A 25,785-nucleotide genomic window follows, 5' to 3' on the forward strand; every position below is an offset into this window, starting at 1 on the left:
GAAGACGGGCAGAAAAGAAGGTTTGTGGTTGTGTCAGAGGGGACTAATAAGGAGGAGGACTTGAGGCAGATAAACATGCAACGAAATTGTAGAAGTTCATAGCGGAGAGAATGGACAAGAGCTGAGAATACCCAAACCACTAAGTTAAAGACAGTATGCTGATGACCTGCTGAATAAAGTATATTAATGAGGCTATACGGCACCTGGGCAGTTTTGTCGAGGGTGGCTGAACTGAGAGAAGTGGAAATGCAATCATGGGCTTGTGAACAAGGGTGCACATTGTAAGTCTGCCGATGTCACAGGTTTCCCCCCTTCTCACCTGTTTTCGCTGCTTGATGGACTCTTTAGGAGGAGTTTTCTTCCGTAGGGTATGGGTCTTGTACAAGCCCGCTCGGCCGTCTTCGGCTTCCAGTCTTCATTCAGCTTCGATGTCTGGGATCAATAGGAAACTCCAGGAAGTCCAGGATAAGGAGAAGGTGCACTCGGAGGCGGGTGCACGGATTCCAGGAAGAAGGCTGAATAAGAAGGAGAAAGTTCCGTGATGGCAAACTATGTAGCACACGTCTAGCCACAGCTAACGGTAGCGTAGAGACGCGCAGGGCCGCGGGGGTGTGGCTAAGTTATAGAACGTGCTGCATCGGATGTGAAGGCTGGTAAGCAGCGTTCTGTGCTTACGGCCATGTTGGAAGTACAACAGAGTGTAAGCCCCGACGTGTCAAGGACCAGGAGGCCCAGAAGGGGCGTGTGCGATGGTTCATGACAGCATGCCTCCTCCGAGAACCCGTCCCGCCAAGTTTGCCCGGGTGTATGAGATGGAACCTTCTGAGTAACCTGGGGGAATTTAAGTTTGAGATAGGTTCCCATGTGCGTTCACTGGGAGGGTATCCTTTCCATTCCACCAAGTACTGGAGCTGACCACGTTTATATCTGGAGTCATATATTCTGGAGACTTCATATTCCAGTTGTTCATTGACAAGTACAGGATTGGGTCTGCGGTTAGTACGAGTGGTCTGAATGTATGGTTTCAGTAGAGCTGTATGAAAAACTGGGTGAATTTTCTTCCAGGAGTCTGGTAATTTGAGCCAAAAGGCCACTGGGTTAACGATTTCTTTTATGGGAAAAGGCCCATAATACCGGGGGCCAGTTTATTTGGCCGTAGATGTCGGGGTAGGAGTTTCGAGGATAGCCATACTTTATGTCCTAGTGCGTAGGAGGGCCCTGGTCTTCTCTTGGAATCCGCTTAATGCTTGGTATGAGTCTGTGCCCTTTCTAATTGTTCTTTTGCTTCTCTTTGAATATTGAGTGTTTCAATCCAGGAATTGACTGTAGGAACAGGAGTAGGGTGTGGAAGGGTGGAAGGTAGCACTGAGGGATGATATCCTTGACTGCAGAAAAAAGGGCTACTCTTGACAGCTGAATGATCTGAATTGTTATAGGAGAATTCCGCCAGAGGTATCAGAAGTGACCAATCATCCTGGACTTTGGTAGTCAAACAAAGATATTGTTCCAGGGTTTGATTCACACGTTCGGTAGCCCCATTAGTCTGTGGATGATACCCTGAAGAGCCGGCACGTTGTATTCCTAGTATTCGGCAAAGGTGTTTCCAAAATTGAGATGGTATTGCGGTCCTCTGTCTGATATGATCTTGGAAGGGAGTCCATGGAGTATAAATATGTGTTCCAGGAAAATTCCAGCAAGTTCTGAGGAAGAAGGTAGCTTGTATAACGGTGTGAAATGAGCCATATGAGTGAATAAATCTATGGTGACCATTATGATTGTATACCCCCTAGAAGTTGGTAGTTCTACAATGAAGTCCGTAGCAATAATTTCCCAGGGCCTTGTTGGTAGTGCGGGCTGCAGTAGGAGGCCCCCCGGTCTCTTGTTATCATGTTTGTTTTGACTACAAACTGCACAGGCTTGAATGTACAGTCGTACGTCAGTCTTCATTCTCGGCCACCAAAATTGTCTTTGTATTAGATGAAGGGTGTTTGTGATGCCACGATGTCCGGAGTGAAGGGTATCGTGACCAAGGTTTATTATCTTTTGCTGTAGTTTCTGTGTGGGGATGACTAAACCTTTATCCTTGAAAAGAAATCCATCCTTAGTTCTGAGATTCCATCGTTTGTTTCCTGAAAATTCTTTCCAAAGTTCAGAGGACTGTGTTTGTATCCGAACCTCGTCCAGGAGACTGATTGCTTGAGCTACGAATATCGTGTGTGGAAACATTTTAGGGAATGACCAGTCTTCAAGGGTTTCGTAGTCAGGACGTCGAGATAGGGCCTCAGCAATTATATTCTGTGTTCCAGGGACATGATGAATCTGAAACTGGTATTGGGCGAAGAAGAAGGCCCAATGGGCTTGACGGCTATTCCTACATTCCAGGGCCTGTAATACTTGAAGATTTCGATGGTCCGTGCGAACCTGGACAGGATGTTTTGCTCCTAGAAGTAAATGACGCCAATCTGTGAAGGCTTGACAAATGGCTAGCAGTTCCTTTTCTAAAACAGAGTAATGGGTTTCACTGGGAGTTAATGTCTGTGAAAGATAAGCAATAGGATGTTCCAGCTTGTCGTCGAATTCCTGTTTTAGGACTGCGCCAATGGCATAGTTAGAAGCGTCTGTCTCCACTAGGAATGGCCGGTGATGTAAGGTTAACCGTTGGAATGCCTCCTCCTGGGCTGATGTTCAATGAAAAGGAGTGTCTTTCTTCAACAGGGCAATGATCGGTTGGACTCGGAAAAGGAAGGTATGAATTTCCTATAGAAGTTAGCCAAGCCCAGGAAAGACTGGATCTGTTTCACGGTGGTTGGACTTGGCCAAGATAGTATGGCCTTAACCTTGGATTGATCTATTCCAATACCTTCTGGGCTAATGCCGAATCCTAGATGTTGAACAGTAGCGACATGGAAAAGGCACTTCTTGGATTTTGCCAGGAGCTTGTTTTCACGTAGTCGCTGTAATACTGCCTTAACATGTTCTTCATGCTTAAGAGGGTCCTTAGAGAATATTAAGATATCGTCCAGATACATGATGACGAAGAGGAACAGCATGTCTGAAACACCCGATCCATGAAGCGTTGGAAGACCGCCGGGGCATTTGCAAGTCCAAAGGGCATGACCAAGTATTCAAAATGACCAAAGGGTGTTCTAAAGGCTGTCTTCCATTCGTCACCTTCTCTAATACGGATCAGATGGTAGGCACCGCTGAGATCCAATTTGGTGAATATTACGGCTCCTCTTACTGCTTCCAGGAAATCTGCGATCAAGGGCAACGGATAGCGATCCTTAAGGGTGCACTGATTTAAGCCTTGATAATCAAGACAAGGTCTGAGCTCATTGGTGTCTTTCTTAGGAACAAAAAACAGTGAGGCTCCGGCTGGGGATTTGGATGGTCGTATGGTGCCATTTTCAAGGTTAGTATCCAGATATTCACAGAGGGCCTTTTTCTCCGGTTCAGATAAAATGAACATCCTTCCAAAGGGAATCACAGCTGAAGGTTTGGTTTCAATAGCACAGTCTTCTGGTTTATGAGGAGGTAAGGCTTGAACAATAGCAGAAGAGAACACATCAGAGTATTCCTGATAGACTTTAGGAACCCGGATGATGTTTGAAACTGTGAGTGGGCCTTGATGGTTTGCTGAAAGTCCTTCCGATGGTGTCGGAGCGTGATCCAGGAGTAGGCAATGAGACATGCAATGCTCGGAACCCAGGAACAAGGAACCTGCTGCCCAATTGATGTATGGATTGTGTCTTTGTAGCCAGGGCATTCCCAAAACCATTGGGTAATGGGCGGACTTTAGGATGTCAAACTTTATCTTCTCTCGATGGTGGTTTATTGCGAGCTCAACTTCCTTGGTCTGAAGGGTTATGGGTCCTGAAGAAAGAGGCCTCCCATCAATTGCTTCTACAGGTTGCATAATATCCTGGGATTCGAAAGGAATATGGTGTTTAAAGACCCATTCTTGATCTATGAATATTCCCATGGCCCCACAGTCCACCAACGCCAGAATGGGGTAGGTTTCCTTCTTGGATGGCGATAGAAAGGCCTGTAAAATGACCAGATTGTTTTGTCCAGGAGAGTTCAAGGATGGAATAGATGTGGAGCAAAATTCTCTCTCCCGACACTGTGCTCCATCTAGGATCGGGAGCTGGCGTTTCCCGAACGCCGTGGAGGGGCTATAGGACACTCTCTCACTAAATGTTTGTCCGAGGCACAATACATGCATAAGCCGGTATGGATCCTTTGCAAACTTTCTTGGGGGGATATGGGTCCACGGAAGGCCCCTAGTTGCATAGGTTCAGGTTTGTTACTAGGAACAGAAGCACATTCAGGTTTCGAGGAGGTCTCTATGGGGTTCTTCTGGAAGGGTAACTTGGTCTTCTTTTTCTCTGCCTTCCTTTTCTGGATGCAGAAGTCAATCTGTAGAGCGAGATCCATAAGGGCTTGGTATGAACTTGGGCATGCCAATCTGGCTAGTTCATCCTTGATGTCTTCATTTAGTCCTCTTCGAAAGAGAGTGAAGCAGGCTTCAGAGGACCAGTCCGCTTCTTTAGCCAATGGTTTGAATCGTGTTACATACGTGAGCATGTCCTGGGAGCCCTGCTGGAAATCGAGTAAACGTTCCTGCGCATTATAGACCTGTTCTGGGCGGTCAAACATGGTCTTAAGGGCTTGAATAAATACGTCATAATCATCCACGAGGGCATCTCTGGCATTAACTAATGGTGTGGCCCAGGTTAATACATTCCCGGAAAGGTGCGAAATAATAAAGCCCACCTTAGCCCTGGGGGTAGAGAAATAATAGGGCTTAAAAGTAAAGTGGACCAAACAGGAATCAAGGAATCCACAAAGGTTTTTTGCTGTCCCATCGTATTTGTCTACAATGCCGCCCAATAGTACACTTTCCTTCATGGCAGAGTCACGGGATAAGACTAATTGTTTTAACGCTGCATTCTCTACCTTTAGGTTTTGTACTTCGGTTATTAGTTCTTGCATGCCACGCATAAGATCTTGAATGGCCGCCTCCATGTCTGTATGGACTTCAGTTAGGTGGCGTCTCAATCTGTCACAGGTTTCCCCCTTTCTCACCTGTTTTCGCTGCTTAATGGACTCTTTAGGAGGAGTTTTCTTCTGTCTGGTAAGGGTCTTGTACAAGCCCGCTTGGCCGTCTTTGGCTTCCAGTGTTCATTCAGCTTCGATGTTCATTCAGCTTCGATGTCCGGGATCAATAGGAAACTCCAGGAAGTCCAGGATAAGGAGAAGGTGCACTCGGAGACGGATGCACGGAATCCGGGAAGAAGGCTGAATAAGAAGGAGAAAGTATAGTAGGGGAAAGCGAAGGATCCGGGAACCAGGAAACGGAGTTCCGCGAAGGCGAACTACGTAGCACACGTCTAGCCACAGCTAACAGTAGCGTTGAGACGCGCGGGGGTGTGGCTAATTTATAGAACGTGCTGCATCGGACGTGAAGGCTGGTAAGCAGCGTTCTGTGCTTACGGCCATGTTGGAAGTACAACAGAGTGTAAGCCCCGACGTGTCAAGGACCAGGAGGCCCAGAAGGGGCATGTGCGATGGTTCATGACAGCCGAGATTTTGTAGCAAAAGGAAAACGTCTTTCCCGGAGCACCATTGATACCAAAGGCTGATGGAGTGAGACCGCCCAGACCGTGACACCAGGAAGTGGTGATGAGAAATGGCTGCTGAGCAGAATGACACAGAAATTAGTTGAAATTGAGTCAAGAAGCTGGAATAGATGCAAAAAGCAGATTGCATACTCAGAGTTGTGGCTCTAGCACTAAAACAAAAAGGTTATGCAGTGAATTAACAAATTAAATTACCGAAACCCTACAATAAAAGAAAACTCTGAGGATCTTCTTTCTCTCACCAGGCGCTGAAAAATTGGAACAACCTACCAAAGAACATACGCAACACAATAAACCACCTACTATTCAGGAAACTGCTCAAAACCTGGCTCTTCACTTCATAACTAGAAGACCACCCACAGGAAGACACATACAACTAAAACAACGATGAATGAGGAGACCGATCCTGATTCACACTAAGCAATCGACTGTGAAAAGATTCTAAGGAAGACACTCACGACATACCGAACGACTAACCAAGAGATAGCAATGATAGGACACTAAAGGACCAAATACCTAGCAAGACCAAGACAGAAGTACTAGGGCGAATCATCATTAGCACCCTTGCCCTAAACCCCTCCCAAGCTCCAACAGACCCTTGTCATGCTCGATAGCAAGGGAATACGGAACACCCATCCCTCAACTCCGAAACCAGAGTGTGAGAAATGGACATACCTAATCACATTTATACAAAGCTCCTAAAGATACAGCGAGGAGCGCACTGCGCCATCACACACAAGCAACAAGCAAACAATAGATTTAAGGGAATACTTTCTGCGACACACCGATAACTGAGAGATAGCCAGAATAGGAGGACACTAAAGACTGAATACACATGCTGAATAAGGCGGTAATACTAGGACGACTCATCAATAGCACCCTGGCCCTGAACCACACCGTGCTCCAACAGACCCATGTCCCAATAGATAGCAAGGAAATAGGGAGCACCCAATCTCAGCTCACACACCACAGGGAGAGATATTAGACATACCCAATCACATTATACAATGCTCACTAGGATACAGTTGGAGCGTGCCACACCATCACACACTACAGTCAGACGGCCAACAAGGAATCAGCAACAACCCCTCCCACAGGAACACAACTCAAATGGAACAAGAAGTATTAGAACCAGGATACATACCCCACTAACCCAACTTTCAAATCTCTGCATACCCAACCCACCCAAAATTCACACAACCATCTCTCACCCAGCAATACGCACGCACTTTACCACACTGCATCAGCAACATACAAACAACACATAAACAACACCAACAGTACACAAGGTCTTGCCCGCTCAGATACTTGCACCAAAGTTCAGCGCACGGTCTATACGGAACCGAAGCCGCCAACAGCACACTTCTCCCACTCTCCTACTCCCCCTCCACCCAACTAACCATACCCGCCCTCTTTCTTGTTTACAGATCTGCCAGAGCGCCTGGCGACCAATTCCATTGGTGACAGTGCACTATACAAGTGCCTATAACATAACAGAGAATGCTGTAATAACGAAAATGTTATGCGAAAAATATCGAAATTATTTTGTTTAAAATGTATATGGGGTGCGGTAAGGGGTTAAAACCGGTGGGGAGGGGTTTGGATGGGTTTAAAAACAGAAAAATGGGCGGTTTGGCAGGGGACCCCCCCAAAATAAAAATGTTGATCTATTTCGTTCTCCAGCATGGGGTCTGGCATGGATTCACATGCTCATGAATATTCCCCGTCGTCAGGCTGGCAATCCTCGATAAAGAAAAAATCAGTTTCAGTTTTGTTTCTGAACTGTCTTTCTACTAGTAACCAATCACTGGTCTCTGGGTCATACTGCCCCCAGCCAATGACTCCCCTCTACCTAAGCCCCGCCTCTGGCAGCCAGCTTCAAATTTTTACGTTCAAGTGTTGGGAATCCACGTGCTTAGGTCTTGAGCTTTTACTGCGTATTGCGTTTTTTCAAAGCGTTTACTCTTATTTTTTCGGTCAATTCGAGCCTCAAGATCCACCGATTCTTCTTCCGATTAACGGGGACCCGTTTCGGAAATTTCTACGCCCCTCAAGGGCATATTTTCCTCGAATTCCACTTCTTGGAGGATTCTGCAAGATATTTGAGGCCTACCCCGCGTGGACATGGCCCAGGACAAAGGAGATTCGACTCCCACTGAATCCAAGCTGTTTAGGAACTGCCCAGGATGTGGACTGCAGAACGTCTTTATGGAGGATGAACACTCCCGGTGCCTCTACTGCCTGCACGTGGATGAGGACTGTGCGTTCTGCAAGAACATGTCCCTCCGGACCATGAAGGACTGTCGTAAATGACTCGCTTACTGGCTGAAGAGCCCAGCAGCAGATGAGAAGAAGTCAGAGCGGTCTTCTAAGACCTTTGAGCGCGCTCTGGCGACGGGGCCCAACAATAGGCAAAGGACCGCGGCCACCGGGAGCGCCGTTAGTTCGGGCTCTTCGGCTGCCATTCAGGGCGCAATGTCACTGATGCCGTCAATCACGAGCCGGCTCGGTGAACAGGAAGTCGGAGAACCTGGGTAAGCTTCGGGTGAAGCCCTGGTCGATTCCGACGGAGAAAGCCAAGGGGGAGCGAGACGGTGACCCTCCACCCACGGTGAAGGCCTCAGACGCACCCAAAGTCGTGAAGGCCCAGATTCACCCGGCTAAGGCCTCGATTTGAGGGAGTCGTGGCGGCCCTGGCGAAGCCTGCAGGGGCGACCCCAGTGGAGACGACTCCCAGTCCTAGAACTTCACTGTCATCCCAGAGGGAATAGTCTTTCCAGCCTATCGAAAAGACCCCAGTGAAACCCTGGGATGAGAAGGAGGGGGGGCACGGTAGCCCTAACGGACTGAGATACCTCCTCCGAGGATGAGCTGTCTGGTGTCAAAGCTATCCTGGACAAGCGGTTTGAGGAGGTCAGGACCTACTGGAAGGATCCCGAGGAGGCAGACGTAGAGAGCGACGGTGGAGCCGAGGAGCGGCGGGCCGAGGAGGAAACGGAGGACACCACACCCCTGCCGACACTCCCGTTGCAACAGATGCCTCTGCCGCAGGACAATTCAGGAGCAATCTTGATGGCTTTGCAGACCCTGTGCACAGAGATGGGGACAAGATTGCCCTTAACTCCAGTGGATGATCCAGCGGCACCTAGACTGTCTCCATCCCCTCTGCCAAGGGACAAGACTGGGACGGAGACGACTGGAACGGACGACGGTGGCGACGACGGAATGGATCTCCCGTCACCTCCCGCCCGGGTGTCCCCTCCCGACGAAATTGGCTCTTTTCACGCCATGATCACCAGGGCCTCGAAGCTCTTCCAGCTGTGCCCCGAGGAGCAGAAGAAAGAGGGATTTCTTTACCAACGACGGGAAGCCAAGAGGAAAACCGTACTCAGTCCCGCTGTTGGACGACATATGGGACGAAGGGCTGTCCCTTCTGAAGAACCCGTCCACGGCCCCTGCAAAGAGACTCCACTCCGATGTGCCTCAGGGCGCAACCCACCCCGGATTCAGTTGTCTCTGCGGCAGCCAAGAAGAAAGCGGCAGGGGCGGCAGTGTCATCTTCCACTTCCCCGCTGGACGGCGAGGGGAAGAAGCTAGATGCCATGGGACGTCGGGTCATCTCGTCGGCAGCAATGACCATCAAGGCGGCCAACGCCCTCGCGATCGTGGCCTTGCTATGATAGGGAGCTGTGGTTCAAGATCACTCCTATCCTGGACTTCCTCCTGGATGACAATAGGGTGGAAGCCCTTGAAATCCTGTAAGAGGGCGAGGTGGCTTCGGATCACGCCATCACGGTGGCCACGGATATCGTCGATACCGGATTTCGTCAGATGGGCAACAGCGTTTGCCTTCTCCGGCGCGGTTGGCTCAGAGCCACTGACTTACATCAGGATGTGCAGACCAGGGTATTGGACATGCCCTTCGACGGAAACAACCTGTTCGGCAAAGCAGTGGACGAGTCACTGCAGGCCATCAAGGCGGACACAGAGATGGCCCGTGTCTTGGGCACTCCATCAGTGACCGCCGTCATTTCAGACCTCCAGAGGCAAATCTCAAGGTGCCTCCACAGGATTCGGCAGCAGTTCCTCATCGTACCGCCAAGCGGCCTGTTCCTCCTCGCAGGAAGCATACAGAGGCCGCAGCAAGGCCGGTGGATATCGTCATCACCAAGGAGCCCAGGGTGACAAGGCCTTGGCGAAACAGGGCTGAACCGGCCATGACGTCGGGCCCCCACCTGAGCACCCCGGTGGGGAGGCTGGCTGGCGATCTTCGGCTTGTGGGAGTCCATCTCCACCAACCGTTGGGTGCTGGATGCCCTGGCCCACGGGCACACTCTGGAGTTCCAAAGGAAGTGCCGCCATTTTACACCTGTGGCCAGGAAAGAAAACCATGTTCCACCGCTGCTTCTGGAGGTACGAGCCATGCTGAGAAAGGGCGCGATAGAACTCGTCCCAAAGAGGCTCCGGGGCTCCGGAGTGTACTCGCGGTACTTCCTCATCCGAAAGAAGACCGGCGGCTGGCGACCCATCCTAGACCTTCGCCGCCTCAACAAATACATCAAATCCCAGAAGTTCCGGATGATTACCCTTCAGCATGTGCTGGGACAGCTGGAGGAAGGCGACTTTCTGTCGTTGCTGGACTTGGAGGATGCCTCCTTCCACATCCCCATACACAAAGGACATCGAAAGTTCCTATGATTCGTGGTCCAAGAGAGGCACTATCAGTTCAAGGCCCTGCCCTTCGGGTTAGCCGGCGCCAAGGATCTTTACCAAGTGCCTGGCACCGGTGGCGGCGCGACTGCGCCTGCAGGCGATCCATGTATACCCCTACCTGGACGATTGGCTCATCCGAGCGAAGTCAAGAGAACTCGCCGTAGACCACACAGCAAAGACCGTCCCCCTACTCATGGAACTTGGATTCCCGATCAACTTTGCGAAGTCCCACTTGGTACTGTCGCAGGACACCCTGTTCCTGGGAGCCAGACTCGACACAATGGTGCGGTTGGCTTCACCATCGGAGGAGAGGACGAAGGCCATCCTGGGAAAGGTACAACGGCTGTTGACCATGGAAGTGGCACACTGAGGTCCATCAAGTCCCTGCTTGGCATGATGTCATTGTGCATTTACCTCGTGCATCTGTGCAGGCTGCGGATGTGGCCACTGCAGGAGTCCCTCGACGCCCGTTGGATGCAAGTGGCGGGAAGCTTCGAAGACAAGAACCCCCTCAACGAGACCTTCCGTCAAGCGATCCGGTGGTGGAGCACCCGCGTGCATCTCGCAGCGGGCATGGATTTCCAGACCCCAGAGCATCAGGAAACACCGACGACTGACGCCTCCCTGGAGGGCAAAGTGGTTTGTGTCTTCACTGACAACACCACCACGATGTTCTACATCCGGAAACAGGGGGGCACCAGATCCCCAGTCCTATCCAAGGAAGCACAGGATATGTGGCACTGGGCCGTCGCCCAGGGGATGTTCCTGGTACCCTTTCATCTGGCAGGAGTAAAGAACACAATCGCGACTCACTCAGCAGGGAGCTGTGCTTTTGCCACGAGTGGGAGCTTCGGCAGGATCAAGTGGATCTCCTTTTCCGATGGTGGGGCAATCCCCAGATTGATCTGTTCACGACGGCGACGAACACCAAGTGCCGGAGATTCGCCAGCAGGTTTCCCCAACCGGGGAGCATGGGCAATGCATTCTCCTTCCCCTGGGACGGCCTGTTCCTGTAAGCGTTCCCGCCGCTGCCGTTGCTTCTGCGACTCATCAGTCAACTCAGACGGTCCCGGTGCAGGTTGATCCTCGTCGCACCGGCATGGCCAAGGCAGATATGGTTCCTGGACCTTCTGGACATGTCAGCGTCCCCCCCCCCCCAGTCAAACTGCCGATGGATGCGGATCTTCTCGCCAGGGAAGGGGGCGCCATCCTACATCACGACCCGGGATCGCTGAACCTGCAGGCTTGGCTCCTACAGCGCTAGAGTTCGGAGGCTACGATATCCCGGCGGACTGCAAGGAGGTGCTTGAGAAGGCCAGGGCGTCCTCGACTCTTAAATGCTATGGACATAAGTGGAAGAGGTTTTCTGTCTGGTGCCGTGCGCAGAAGATCAACCCTCTATGGATTACGGCCCCTCAAGTGGTGCCGTACCTGCTGTCGCTGGCCAAGGCGGGGCTGGCACATGCATCCATCAAAATCCATCTGGCGGCTATCTCCCGCTACACAAAATCTCCGGGGCGGTCGTCGCTGTGGTCTCATCGCCTGGTGAAGGAGTTCATGAAAGGGCTGTTCCGCTCATTCCCACCGGTGAAGGCTCCGGCATGGGAGCTCAATGTGGTGCTGACCAGGCTCATGGGTCCGCCATTCGAGCCCTTGCATTCGGCACCTGTGAAGTTCCTATCGTGGAAGACAGCATTTTTTGTGGCCATCACCTCCGCACGACTAGTGGGAGAGATCCAGGCCCTCTCCTGTAAGCCTCCATATCTGACATTCCACGAGACAAGGGTAGTGCTGAGGACGCACCCCTCCTTCATGCCCAAGGTGCCGTCTGACTTCCATCTCAACGAGCCCTTGGTGTTACCTGTTTTCTTCCCGTCACCTTCGTCGCCACCACTTTGCACTCGCTGGATGTGGCTAGAGCGCTGAAGTTCTACGTGGACCACACAAACAGTATTCGGAAGACATCACAGCTGTTTGTGAACTTTGGCTGTGTGAACCAAGGGAAGGCCCTCTCGAAGGCTTCCATTTCCAGGTGGATCTCCGGCTGCATCATGCACTGTCACCGGTTGGCAAACCGAGCCGTTGCCCGGCCGTCCGAGAGCCCATTCAACCAGAGCGATCGCTACTACTACGGCGTTCCTGTCTGGTCATCTGCAGGGCTGCTACGTGGAGGTCGACACACACCTTCACAAGATTCTACTGTGTCTACTGGGATTCCAGGGAGGAGTCCAGAGTCGGCCAGGCAGTGCGGCGCAACCTGTTCGCTTGAAGGTGAGCCTGGTGGGGAGGTAAGAGATGCTTAATGTTGAGTTGTTGAAATACTTAATGTTGAGCCTTGCCACCTCCCGTGGTTGTGCATGTGTGTACTGCTATGTATTCTTGTATTCATGAGCATGTGAATCCATGCCAGACCCCATGCTGGAGAAGGAACAAGTTACTTACCTGTAACTGTTGTTCTCCAGCATGGGTCTGGCATGGATTCACATGCGAACCCTCCCGCCTACCCCTCTGCGGCTCTTATCTTGGTCCTACTACCACTTTACCTGCTACCAAATCTGAAGATGGCTGCCACAGGAGGGGCTTAGGTAGAGGGCAGTCATTGGCTGGGGGCAGTATGACACAGAGACCAGTGATTGGTTACTAGTAGAAAGACAGTTCCGAAACGAAACTGATATTTTCTTTACCTAGGATTCCCAGCCTGACGACGGGGAATATTCATGAGCATGTGAATCCATGCCAGACCCATGCTGGAGAACAGTTACAGGTAAGTAACTTGTTCCTTATAACATTTCCATTATTAAAGTATTCTCTGTAATGTAATTCGTTGAAATCACATTTCACCCTCAAAAGGCCTAGCACAGTGGTGCTTGAAAAGCAAATTGAATGAAATAAGAATTCTATTGTGGAAGTTTAGACTCTAATGCACACAAATCCTAGTGCAGTGGCACTGACACAGCGAAGAGAACCAAAAAACAACTGTACTGTGGGAGTTGTGGTAATACAACTCCAAAAGTCTGCCATAGATCTACCAAGTAAGTTCAGAGAACTAAAGAAGAGTGGCACTTTGGGAGTTGTGGTTCTTTTATTTCAAAAGACTAATAAAGTGGTGCTGACAAAGCAGAAAAACAACAAAAAATCGCATTGTGTGAAGTGTTCTGATATGCCAAAAGCTCTGTGCTGTGGCACAGCCAAAGCTGGGAGAACCAATGAAAATTTTGTAACTGGGAGTTGAGAGTCTGATGTTCCAAAACCTCAGCGTTGTGGCGCTGCTGTAGTCAAGACGACAAAAAAGACCTTGCACAAAGGGAGTGGCGTTTGTAACACTCACTCCAATGCACGGGCACTAATGAAAAAACAGAGCCAGTAAAAGGAAACCAGGATAAGATTTGCAGATTTAATAATTGTGACTCCAGCATTTCACGAACACAGCATGATGGCGCTGATAAGTTAAAGACAACCAGTAAAGAACAGCATTTTGTGGTTTGTTATTTAGATACTGCCAGGGTATAATACAGCACCATTGACGAGTCAAAATTTATTGTAGACCCCCTACTAGTCTTTGGCTTTCTAGGGATCATAAAAACTACTGAGAACATGGGGTGCCCTGTCAGAAAGTTATAGAGCTAATGAATGGCTGAAGACCATCTATTACCCTGAGAAGATATAGAGAAAGATCCTGACTAGTTTGAAACGAAGTGGGGTGGAGGGCAAGTTCCTCCCTATCTAAAAACCTCTGGGTATAAACATTATTATTATTTGTGTGTTAACTTTTCTAAATTGAGTTTTACGTCCATTGAAAAAGATGCCACCACACGTCTCCTCAGGTTTGGTCCTCTTTCAAGGTATTGAGATGGAAGGTGAATACCAAAATATTGCATGGGGAATAGTTCATATGATGTATTCACAGTTAAGTTGGAAAGTGGAGCTGAAAGTGAAAGGATGCAAAGCATGCAAAACATTGAAACTCTGGCTGTGTGGGTATCCCCAAAACAATCAAATTCTCCAAGCATATTCAAAATGGCTGGACAAGATCTTTCAGACAATGCTTCATTGAAGATCTAGGAAATGCAGGGCCAACAGAAGACGACACAGTTTGGACCAAGGGAAGGTTAATGGTAAAAAAAAAAGAGTTTTGACTGACGGACTGATAATGCAGTATCCAACAAGTGAAGGGTTAGGGTTTTCACGAAAAACAAAATTATGTAAATAGTTGCAATTGTTTGAAAATTGAGCTATGTTGTATTTAGTTGCAATATTGGTTATGGAAGGAGACCTGATGGCTCTGAATGTTCTTAGAATGAGGGAGTAGGAGATGGCAGTTTGTGGTACAACCAAGCTTGCCAGATTGCAAAGGGTTTGGATTCCTGTTACAGGATAATTTGAACTTACAAATATTCCAAAGACAAATTATCCAGTTTATGCATTAAAGGTTAAAATTGGGTTTACCAGCCTTTTTGCCTGCACAACTTCTTCATTGCCACCGGAACTGTCGCTGCCCAACCGCAGACCAGGATGTACATTTTTGACATCTGACTTTGCAGTTTGTTTCACAGCCAGGAGCCAGAGGCAACCAGATTTACCTGAGCCCAACCGAAGACCTCCACAATGTGGTTTTATCTTTAGCATTAGTCCAATGCCTGAAGTCTGAGCATGCTGCAGCATCATTATCTTGCTGAGACGATAGAGGTTCACCCATTTCTCCCATTCATTGCTGCCAGGGGATAACTCGCAGTTTATCGGATATGTTCCCTGAGGTGTTGGCGACCAAACCTGGTACCTGAAGTATCCACGCGACATTGAACAATAACAATGAGCTTAACTGGTAGCCTCACGATTGTTTAACACTAAAAATAATATTTTCAGAAATAAAGTGCTTAACTAACCTGCACAACATTTTACTTATTTTTCAGTCTGTATTTTTGAAGGCATTGCCTTTTCAAATGTTCATTTATGTGATGTTATGTCTTGACCCACCATGCTCTCACCGATTAGGGTTTTACGAGAATACTCTAGTATCTCTCATATGAGGTGAGCCACGGAAAGCTTTCAACCTCATGGAACACACAAGTACTGTGATGACATGCAGGTGAAACAGAGTGCCAACATCCCCGATGAGGGGTTCTGTCTGTAAACCTGTTGCAAAGAGGTTTTTGGTAAGCCACAACTGCCTACCTCCAACCTCCTCTCCATTTTAATCATACCAACATAACTCCCCCGACACAAGCTCATCCCTAAAAATCACTGTGATCACTTAAACAATCCCCCACATACATAGTCATTACTTTAAAATGTCAAACCATGTCTACAAGGTAGTGTTTGCAGACATATAGCATTTGCAAGAATCGTAGTAGAAAGTCTTCAGAACACTGCTGAGAGCATACATCTTTTTTCTATGTCTATACTAATGTTATGGGTCTGCAAATACTAACTTGCAGACCTGTCTTGAATTACTGGGTCTGTAGGGTCCAAGTATTTATTGCATTTTACATTTATTAGTAAGAATGTAGCAAACCACTCTGAATGCCAAAACTCCTGGCTTGGCCAATAATGGTTTTTACTTGTGGGTACTTTCCATGTGCCCCATTACCCCTTCACACACCCATCATCGCTTAGGAGACTTTGTAGTGAGGATCACATGCTTACATTGGGAGGCACTTCTGAGTGAGGCATTTTTAAGTTGTACATGGCTGGGGTCCCTCCCATGGCTGTAGAATGAAGATTATCCCTGTTAATTGCACAGGGAGTCTTGATTCTATTAAAGACTAGGAGGGGAGCATTATGCTTCAACTTCTTTATTCACTCTTCAGCAGTTTCAACAACAAAACATAAGAAAAACTGAAAAGGCTTCTTCTCCTTCAACCCTTTTCTTTTTCTTCTTAAAACTACACGTCCCACTGTCTCTGTAGTCCTCTTAACATCAGTCCAGCTTATGACCACTTCCTGCTCCTGGACTCCTCCTCTTCTTAGATGCTCTGAAATACATCTTTTCGAACTTGAACAACTGTCAATCCAACAGGGTGAACCTTTTTAACTGATGCCCACTCGGCTGCGTTACTCACTGTGCATCGCTTGACTCCTTCCAGGCCTCGCTACCTAAGGATCTTTGCTCTCAATTATTCTTCTGGTCTTCCCCTAGGGATCATACAAACAACAATATCAGGGTGGAGTCCTTGTACTATCACTCACATCAATTTAGCATCTATACATCTGAGCAGTACATATGAGGGTGGGAAATTAATGCTCGCCTCCTAGTCTTTAATCAAGACTCCCTGTGCAATTAGCAGGGGTAATGTTCATCCTATGTCAAGACTGGAGGTGAGCATTATGCTTGTTGAAAGCTTCCCTAAAACAGCTGTTGCCACCCCCTCAATCGGTTTAAAATAAAACTCTTTAAAAGTACAATCGCTAGCCCAGTCAGCTGCTTGCATGATATCCTGCAGAGTTACTCCTGCTGTAAACGCCTTGGACACGATCTCCTCTCACTGAGTGCATGCCGTACTTCCTGTGATTTTTCCAGTGCTTTATCATCTGCTACTCGCTTGCAAGACACTAGATGTAAGAGCATTGCTAGTTTGCTGATAACTGCTTCAGCGATAAGAATCTGTCTGCCGGCTAGCTATCTAGTAACCTCAGCACTACTGTCACGTCCTACAGCTGGCTATATCTTGGCTCTGGAGGTACTTTGTATCAGGCTCCTTTTATGAGCCTGGTCCCTGCTGGGTGTTCCCCTGCTGCCACACCCTCGACTGGCAGGTGTCCTGCGGAAATGGCTGATCTGTAAACTCCAATCGTCCTGAAGGCCTTCCCATCTTGTAAAAGATGCACTAGAAAGTTCAGGATCGCTACTATAGGTGCTGAAACGGGATGAAAATGACTCCCTCTGCACCAGCTCGACCACGTGGCCCAAGCAGCTTCGTAGCTCCTCCTAGTAGATGGAGCCCAAGATTCTGCGGTGAGCTCAGAAGCTTGTGTCGAAATACCTGGCAACTCCCAGCGTCTCCTGATATTCTGCACGCTATCAGTGGGAGAGCCCCCCTCACTCTCAGAGGGTGAAACGACCTAGCTGGGTCTGTGAGCAAGTGCCCCCCTTCTGGGAGCACCTGCGGGATGTCCTCTGTCATCTCCATCAGCGTCGGAAAGCACACTTACGATTTCCAAATCGGTGCTATCAGAATCAGCTCTGCCTTCTCTCGCCGACACTTCGCTAGCACTCTGCTCAGCATTACGAAGGGGGGAAACGCATAATGCATCTTCCCCTGCTCACAAATGGGGGAAGGCGTCTGTGCCTAGTGCAGACAAGTCCAGCCTCCAGCTGAAAAAGCTGGTTGTCTGCACGTTGAGATGAGATGCAAATAGGTCAGTGTGTACCAGTCCCCATCTCTGGTTCAGATGCCGGAAATTCTCTGGGTCTAGCTTCCACTCACTGGAGTCTGTCAAATACTGTGAATTCCAGTCGGCTACTACATTGAGTTCCCCCAGGAGGTACTCTGCAGTGACTAACATTCCTGACTGGAGGCAGAAATGCCAGAAGTCCTTCGCCAGTACTGCCAGTAATTTGGATCTTTTCCCTCCTAAGTGATTTATGTACCTGACTGCCGATATGTTGTCCATTTTGAGGAGAACGCATGGGCTCACTCTCCCTTTTGTAAACACCTTGATGGAGAAGAAGCCTGCTAGCAGTTCCAGGCAGTTCATGTGAAGACGAAGCTCTTCCTCGCTCCACTTGCCACCGGTTTCTAGAGACCCGCTCTCGCTCCCCAGCCTACTCAGCTTGCTTCTGACTCTATTACTAGGTCTGGTCGGTCTCCAAATATGGCACGACCATTCCAGGCATCCATATTATTCTTCAACCACCATTCCAGCTCCGTGATAGAATCTCGGTCCAGGGGAACCATCTGATGATATCTCAAACCCTGTTGTAAGTGTCTGATTTTTAGCCTTTGCAGGGAGTGGTAGTGTAGGGGCCCTGGGAATATAGCTTGAATCGATGCTGCTAGCATCCCCATTATCCTTCCTAGCCCCCTGATCGATATTTCCTGTTTTCTCACGCAGTCTCTGATCTTTCTTGATATCCTTGATCTTCCTGGCGTGCAAGTCTAAGGTCGCTTTCCTAGTGTCCAACACAAAACCCAGGAAGTCTAGTCTTTGTTCTGGTTTGGTCCCAGACTTCTCCCTGTTCACCAGAAATCCCAGTGAGGACAGGATTTCTGGACCCATGTGGTCTGGTACACTAGCGTTTGGCGATCCTCTGCGAGGAGCAGTGGGTCGTGCAGGTATATAATCATCCGGATCCCTTTCTCCCTGATCACTTCTGCTACTGGCTTCATCAACTTGGTAAAAACTCAGGGTGCTGAGGCTAGCCCGAATGGCATTGTACTGAAGCACCACAGTTGGCCACTCCAGCGGAATGCTAGGAAGGTTTTGAACTCTGTCTGCATCGGCACTGTAAGGTAAGCATCCTTCAAGTATATTCTGGTTAGCCAGTCTCCTTCTCTCAAGGTGTCCCTCAGCTGATGTATGCCCTCCATCTTGAAATGATGGTATACTACCCAGCTGTTCAATTCTCTCAGGTTTATCACTGGTCACACTTTCTCTTTCCTGTGCACCAGAAACATAGAGCTCACAAATCTCGGGGTCGATCTGCAATTTTCTATGGTTCCTTTCAACTCGAGTTGTCGGAGCTCATGGTGTAGACTCTCTTGCTCTGCTTGCGCTAGCTTTACTTCTCGAGGCCAGCTCTCTTGAACTGTCTCATGTATAAGATCTATCTGCAGCCCTCTGACAGATTGCAAGACCCATGCATTTCTGGAGAGCCTGTGCCAGTTTTCCCATGAAAACGGTGTCATCCAAGCCACTGGGGGATAATTTAGGCCTGCTCCTCTGCCTCTGCGTCCCCTTGGGAAACGTCCTCTTGTCGGGAAGAAAGTATGCTGTTGTTTGGACTCCCAGAACTGTGCTCTGTGATTCTGGGGCCTTCTGCCGCCGTGAAAATGACTGGCCGCTCAACCCCTATAGAGGCCAGTCCCGGCAAAAAACTCTGCCTGCGAAAATCTTGCGTATTGGCGATTGGGCTTTTTCCAGGGACGTAGAGGTGCACAGAAACCTGCCCACCTCCTTGCTGAAGGTCTCCCCAAAGAGGAGGCCTTGGGCAGCTTCCCTGGGTTAGTAGGAAGCTAGGACGCTTAGCTTGGCATCAATCTTCAGCAGGAGGCCTCTCCTCCTTTCTGATGAGATGGCGCAGTTGGCGTTGCCTAATGAGCATACCGCTCTCTGGGTCCAATTTACAAGGGCTACGGGATCGATTTCCTCCCCAGTGTCTCTGGCTCTCTCGGTCCAGTCCATTATTTTTGCCAGCGGTCCTGAAATATCCCAAACCTTCTCTTGGCAGCTCTCTGCCACCTTGCCTGGCAGGTCCGGTCAGGGACATTCCGCCCTCTGGCATGCCTCACTTCCTTGTCCAGTGCTTTCCTCAGTTTGAGCGCCATGTACTTCGTCACCCTGGGGGAGGGCTGCCAATCTGAGGATCTTGGGCTCCGAATGCTGTCTGGATCAAACATGTCAGACTTCTTCTGGCTCTTTGTCCAGATGTTTCTCTTTGCAAGCTTTCTTGCCTCTGCTGGGTGTTACCCATTCTTCTTCATCCTTTTCTTTCCCTTCTTGGGAGTGTTGCTCGTCTTCTACTGGCTCTTTTTCCGACCCTAGGTCGCCTTTGCCCATATTTTCCTCCCCTGGGAAGGGGTTTGTGAGGCTTGGCACAGCTGATCGTTGCATGAACGCGTCCCTGAGTTTTGTAAATTCGTCGGCAGCCTCTGGGGCCTTGTCAGGTACCCCGTATGGTCAACCTGGGCAGTTATTAGAGGCCTTCCTCTTGCAGGCCTGGTTACTCCCCTTCGAGCCACTGGCCAAGGGCTCCATGGGCGTGATGTCTTTCTCTACGGTGCTCTCTCTGGGCTGATTTAGTATGGACTCCAAAGTCTCCAGCCTCTCCTGTAATAGTTTCATCCCTTGCACCACAGTGTCTACCAACAAGCTCTCCAGCACTAGAAGCTAAAGCTGGAAGCGTGGTCCAGGGATTGCTCCTCCTCGCTCCACTCACATTCAGACATGTTGCTGAAGTGCTGTGTGCCTAGTACCTTTATGGTGTCTTGTGTACGCCCACTGCTGTGTTGGCACTGACGTGAGAGGGCAAGTAGAATAATCTCCTTATCTAGTACTTTGATGTACTAAGCCTTCTGTGTGTGGGCTTTATTTTAATTTTTTATGTGGCTAGCACCTGTGTTTCCTGTACCTCTGCTTCACGTGCTTGTTTGCACTGTCTTTAGCCTTTCAGGCTGCGCTGTGGGGAGAGCAGTCCGCTCTAGCCACGTGCTTTCCGTGCATATCTTGGCGCTTCCTCTCAATGTGAGGGTTCCTCCGATGCGTCGGAGTGGTCAAAGCTAACCCGTTCACTCCCAGGCTCACAATATGCAAATGTTTTATCTCTAGTAGAGATCCCCGCCTGGCACAGCTCTGAATACATACTCTGTAGCTGTTGCACGTGTCCCATGAGGGAGGGGGCCTTACCGCTCCTGTCGGCTTTGAGGGAAGACAAGCCCCTGGGTGTGCTGTGAATGCGACTCAGGGCTCGCCTCCCTCTCGCCTACGTATACTCGCTCGTTTGAGCGGTCCTCGTTATTCTATAAACAATTGTGCCTGTGAAAAATGCACTGCATTGTGATCACGCTGAACTTGTATTCGCTTGCTTTGTGCGGCCGCCTTGAAGTGCGCGCTACTCTCTATCTATATCTAGAACTTTAGTTGCTCCCACCGAGACAATAAGTTATTAACAGTTATTACTGTCCCCAGTACTAATATCAATTATCCATTCTGACTGCACATATTGCTTAAATACACTATATATCGGGGAATAGATGTGAAAGGGCACTTATCTGCTTGAAGAGCAGGAAAAGGAGTCGAGGAGCAGGAAGTGGTCATACACTGGACTGATGTTAAGAGGACTATAGAGACAGTGGGACTTTTAGTTTTAAGAAGAAAAAGAAAAGTGTTGAAGAAGAAGACGCCTTTTCAGTTTTTCTTATGTTTTGTTGTTGAAACTGCTGAAGAGTGAATAAAGAAGTTGAAGCATAATGCTCACCTCCAGTCTTTTCTTTTTTTTAGAACACATTTTAATTGTTTTTAGGACATATATTACAAATGAGGACTCCAAGGGAGTTGAACCTTAACAAAACATCACAACAAGAGGTCATTGGATTCGTGTAACTCGTACAGCTCCTTTGATATGTTTGTTCGCAATAGCAGCAACACTTCACATTACTGTCCTTTATATCTTACATAGGTTCGGCAACAAGGCAGATCATTGAGCATCCTCCCACTTTTGTCAAATTTTCCCAGCTTTATCAGAACAACCTCTGGCCCTATACACTCTCTGTTCCATCGCTATACAGGCATTTAGATCAGCAATCCATTGTTCCACCTGCGGCAACACGCTCGCCTCCAGTCTTGACATAGAACTGAGCAACTAACTAATTACAGATGTCAGCAACTGATGCATTGTGGGAGCATTAATGGGTTGGATAGGTTTCTATGACTAAATAACTGCATCAGGTCATTGCAGAGCTGTTGAGATGGAGTGTGGTGGAGGCATCCTTTAAGTTGGAGGACCATCTTCCAGGAAGATCTGGAATAGCGCCACAGTGAAGTTCTCTGCAGCGGCTATGTGCCCCTAGGAGTGGACATGTTATGTTCGTTATACGGTACATACTGTAAAGAAGGCTACTGTTGGGTAAGATTTTCATTTCAATGATACATCTTCCTGAGCTGTGTCAACCTCAGATCTTTTTTCTTTAACTAAGTAACTATTTTACCTTGAGCCTAGGTGAAGGGGAATCTTTTTCACCTCTCACCTAGTCTTTTACTCTTTTTATGGGTGACCTTTTTTTGTCTCTCCATAGTGTATGATTGAGGTTATAGTTTCCTACAACTTTTGGGCTTAGGTTGGGTTGCCCCTTTGGGCTCCCCTGTTAATTTCTCTTTGATATACTTGACTGAACTAAAGTTCCCAAGTAGTAAAGGGGCATTTCACCCATTTTACATGTTATATAGTGAGCCAGCACACCCCACCTTATGTGGAGTGATGGAGGATACAATGTATCCCCTTTCTTACTTACCTGGTAACATTTTGTTACAATTGTGAGTATTACAAGAATGGCTGGTTTCTGTGGTTTTACTTTTACCTTCATGACTTTTAGTCTTTATTTTTCAAAGGCTGTTAATTCATCCTCTGTAATGCACGGACGGGCGCCATTTTTCTAAAATGGTGGGTTCCTCCTTTTTTCACCATTTCTTGTGTGCTTGCTATTTCTGAGGTCTTTTCCTGCCATTCTAGGTGGGAACGACCGCAGTGGCTGTTTGTCTTTTGTGGAAATCCTGTGAGTTCCCCACCCAGGCTCCAGAGTCTCTGGAAAGGCCGGAAGCGAGCGAGGAGTCCAAAACTCTGCAGCCCTTTGTCTTGCACCTTGCCTGAAAGGGAACAACTCCCACTGGGGGGCTGACTGTGATGATTGGATAGCCAGACCGTCCCTTTCTGTAAAATGAGGGGAGAGAATGCAAAGGTTGTGCTATAGTTCCTGATGCACTCTGAACCTGGAAGCTGCTGACAAGTCGACCACTGGAGCTGAAACCGAAGAGAAAGATGAAGAAACTAAGGCCACAGCGATTTCCAGCAACCAGAGAGCCTGCTGTGTAACCAGAGCCTGCTGTAAACCTTCCTTCCAATCGACCTGGGTTTCTGGAAACGGATGACCCAGAGCCTGGTGAGATCCACTAGACTCAAGAAGACCTGCATTTTGTGCCATCCCACGTGGTGCTGAGACCTTGCGGGGCTGCAATACCCCAATAACCTTGGTCCTCAAGCCAGTGTGCGGTGCACAGTCTTCAAAGTCGAGTTGAAACTTTGGTGGCATCCTGCTGGAACTCCAGAGATACAATTTGAGTCCTAAGAGTTCCCTCATCAGTGCTGGACCTTGCAAATGACGAGAATCCGACCTGCGATTTTCAGTCTTCTGGCTCCATCAACTGGGTTTTTGGCTGCAGATCCTGACGTCTTCCTGCTGCAACTCTTCTTCTGTGCTGAGGTACTGTGTTGGCTGGGGTATTTACTTACCTTGAGCCTGTGATGATTTCTGTAAAGCTTTGGGGTGTTTGTGATTGGGAGTCCTCTTATCCAGTTCACCAAGGCCCACTGCTGTAATCTTCAGAGGATGTCTTCTTTGAATTCCCTGGACCCTAACTAACTTTACGGTGAATGACTTACTTGTTTGAACAGTTTTCCACAGGAACTCCCTTTTGCCTGCAACAGAACCCTATCTCACTCTGCCTAGAGCTGGCACCTAGACCATTAGGGTCCCTCTTCTACCTTTGAGTGAACACATGCAATATACTAGGGAAGGACTGGATAAGTAAAGGATTCTGTCTTGAAAAGTATAACAAGTGTTTTAAAGTACTTACTTGTGAAAGTGTTAGTTGCTAACTGCAACTCTGAGAGTGAACAGTTACAAAAGTTCTTACTTACCTTGAATGTGTGTTGTGCCATTCTGAAAAGTATATACAAGGTTAATGTACTCGCCTGTGAATTGGTTGTGCCTTTCAAAGAATAGGTGTATAAGTTTCCCAGTTGGGTCTTGCATCTCCCAACTTGCTGTATAGCCTGTTTAGAATATGTCTGCTTTAGGTTTTAGCTACCTAGAATAACATTGAGTCATAAAGTGTAACATTCGGTTTTGCTTTCCCTGGTCTATTTTATACAGATGCTAAAACAGTCTTATGTCTATACAAACTTTGAAGTTGCTTATAGCTCCTTTTAAAAAGTATATAGGTTTTACTTGCCTTGAATTAGCTGTGTGCCATCCTAGTGCATCCTAAATCAGTGTAGAGTTCTTGCTTATCTTAGACTGTGTTCCACTGAGCTGAAAAGCAACTGTTATTATATATTACACAAACAGGTCTTAATCACCTAGTACAACTGTGTGCTATCATAAATGTAGTTATAGGTATATACTGTTCCTTGAATGAGTGTTCCAATATTCAGAAAAGTATCCTGATAACAGGGAGGGTTGATTCTTGTGATTCCTGAACCGATTGTCACTGCATAACTGACAGGGTCCACTACCCACGAATTACTGCAAAGTTCTCTGAAAGTAACTAATGGTTTTTCTCCCCCATGAATAGGTGTGCCCTATACTAAATGTGTTTGATAAGTCTGACTTATCTAGAAATACTATTCCTTTTCTAAATACGGTCTGTGTACTTTAAAGCATAGTGTTGTGTTATAAATGTGTTTTATATGATCTGTGATAGTACATATTTCCCCTAATATTTATCTGGTCCTACTTGTATTTGAATATCATTTATTTTTACAAAAACATAGTGTTTTCGTGTTTCTTTGGACCATAGGTGCACTACAATTTATTTGTACTGATTCTACAGCCTTCTCTACTATGCTACCATATACTCAGGTTGTACAGCCTTGTACCAAGAGTGTAGTCTTGTACTGTCTCAGTTGAATGGTTTTACTAAGCCCTTAGTTGGACTTCAGAAAAACTGTCCTAACACCTACATGTTAGTCTCTGTTGTCAATTTGGCAAAACTAAACTTTCAAGCTAGGAGGATTTGTCAAAATGTGTAACTATACATCTCTGTTTAATCTCTTTATAGGAAGAGGCAACAGAACTGTCTGTGCAGAATTTAACTTCTATTTAGATCCAGAAGCAGCCCAGATTGTGCTGAATGAATTCACTTGTCCCACCTACATCGCTGCCCTGGAGTTTGTTTATAATAATGCTCTTAGCAAGGTAATTATGGAAGGTTCTTTGGCGTTCATCCACATTTTATTCCAACAATATTGTTTTTTGGTTTGTCGGCTTTTCAAGAATTCCTTGCTGCAAATCAGGGATTATACAGTGTGTTAGGAGTTGGGAGAGAACTATGAAGTCCTGTTTTTATTAGAAAAAGTTTATGGTGGGGAAATCTGGTTCTCCCAATGCATGATCAAAAAAGGTAGCAAGACCTACCTTAATAGGCATCCTGGCCCCTCTCCGACAATACCACTAGAGTCTAGCGCAATTGTGGCTGATGATTTTTTAAAATGAGGGGTGTAAATGTTTCCCCTGAATTGATTTGAGCAAGCACACCTGAACTAATGCAGTAAGGTTCTGGCCAGTACATCCCCGTACCCATTTTCTTTCAAATACTTGTTTGAAATCATGCACTTCACATCAATAATTTCAGAAGAATTGGGTAACGATCTAGAATGTACAGTAATGAGTATACATTCTGCGCTATGCACTTCTGCTTAATAAATTCTCTAAGCAGATTTACCTGCTTAATTACAATATATTGGTTATATTTTCCAATTGACAGCACTTTGCCGACA

The 25,785-nt window shown here is 47.8% G+C and overlaps 1 protein-coding gene across 3 annotated transcripts in view; it reads left to right on the forward strand.

Moving 5' to 3' along the window:
* Nucleotides 1-25,785, forward strand: part of LOC138526169 (uncharacterized) — a 273,227-nt gene that overhangs the window by 109,903 nt on the left and 137,539 nt on the right. For all 3 annotated transcript variants that reach the window (XM_069636579.1, XM_069636580.1, XM_069636581.1), the window contains exon 6: nucleotides 25,068-25,204. In XM_069636579.1, coding sequence (XP_069492680.1) covers nucleotides 25,068-25,204 — 137 coding nt within the window. The remainder of the gene's footprint in view (nucleotides 1-25,067; nucleotides 25,205-25,785) is intronic.

Source organism: Ambystoma mexicanum, chromosome 7p, assembly GCF_040938575.1.
Source record: "Ambystoma mexicanum isolate Mex_15411 chromosome 7p, UKY_AmexF1_1, whole genome shotgun sequence".
Lineage (NCBI taxonomy): Eukaryota > Metazoa > Chordata > Amphibia > Caudata > Ambystomatidae > Ambystoma > Ambystoma mexicanum.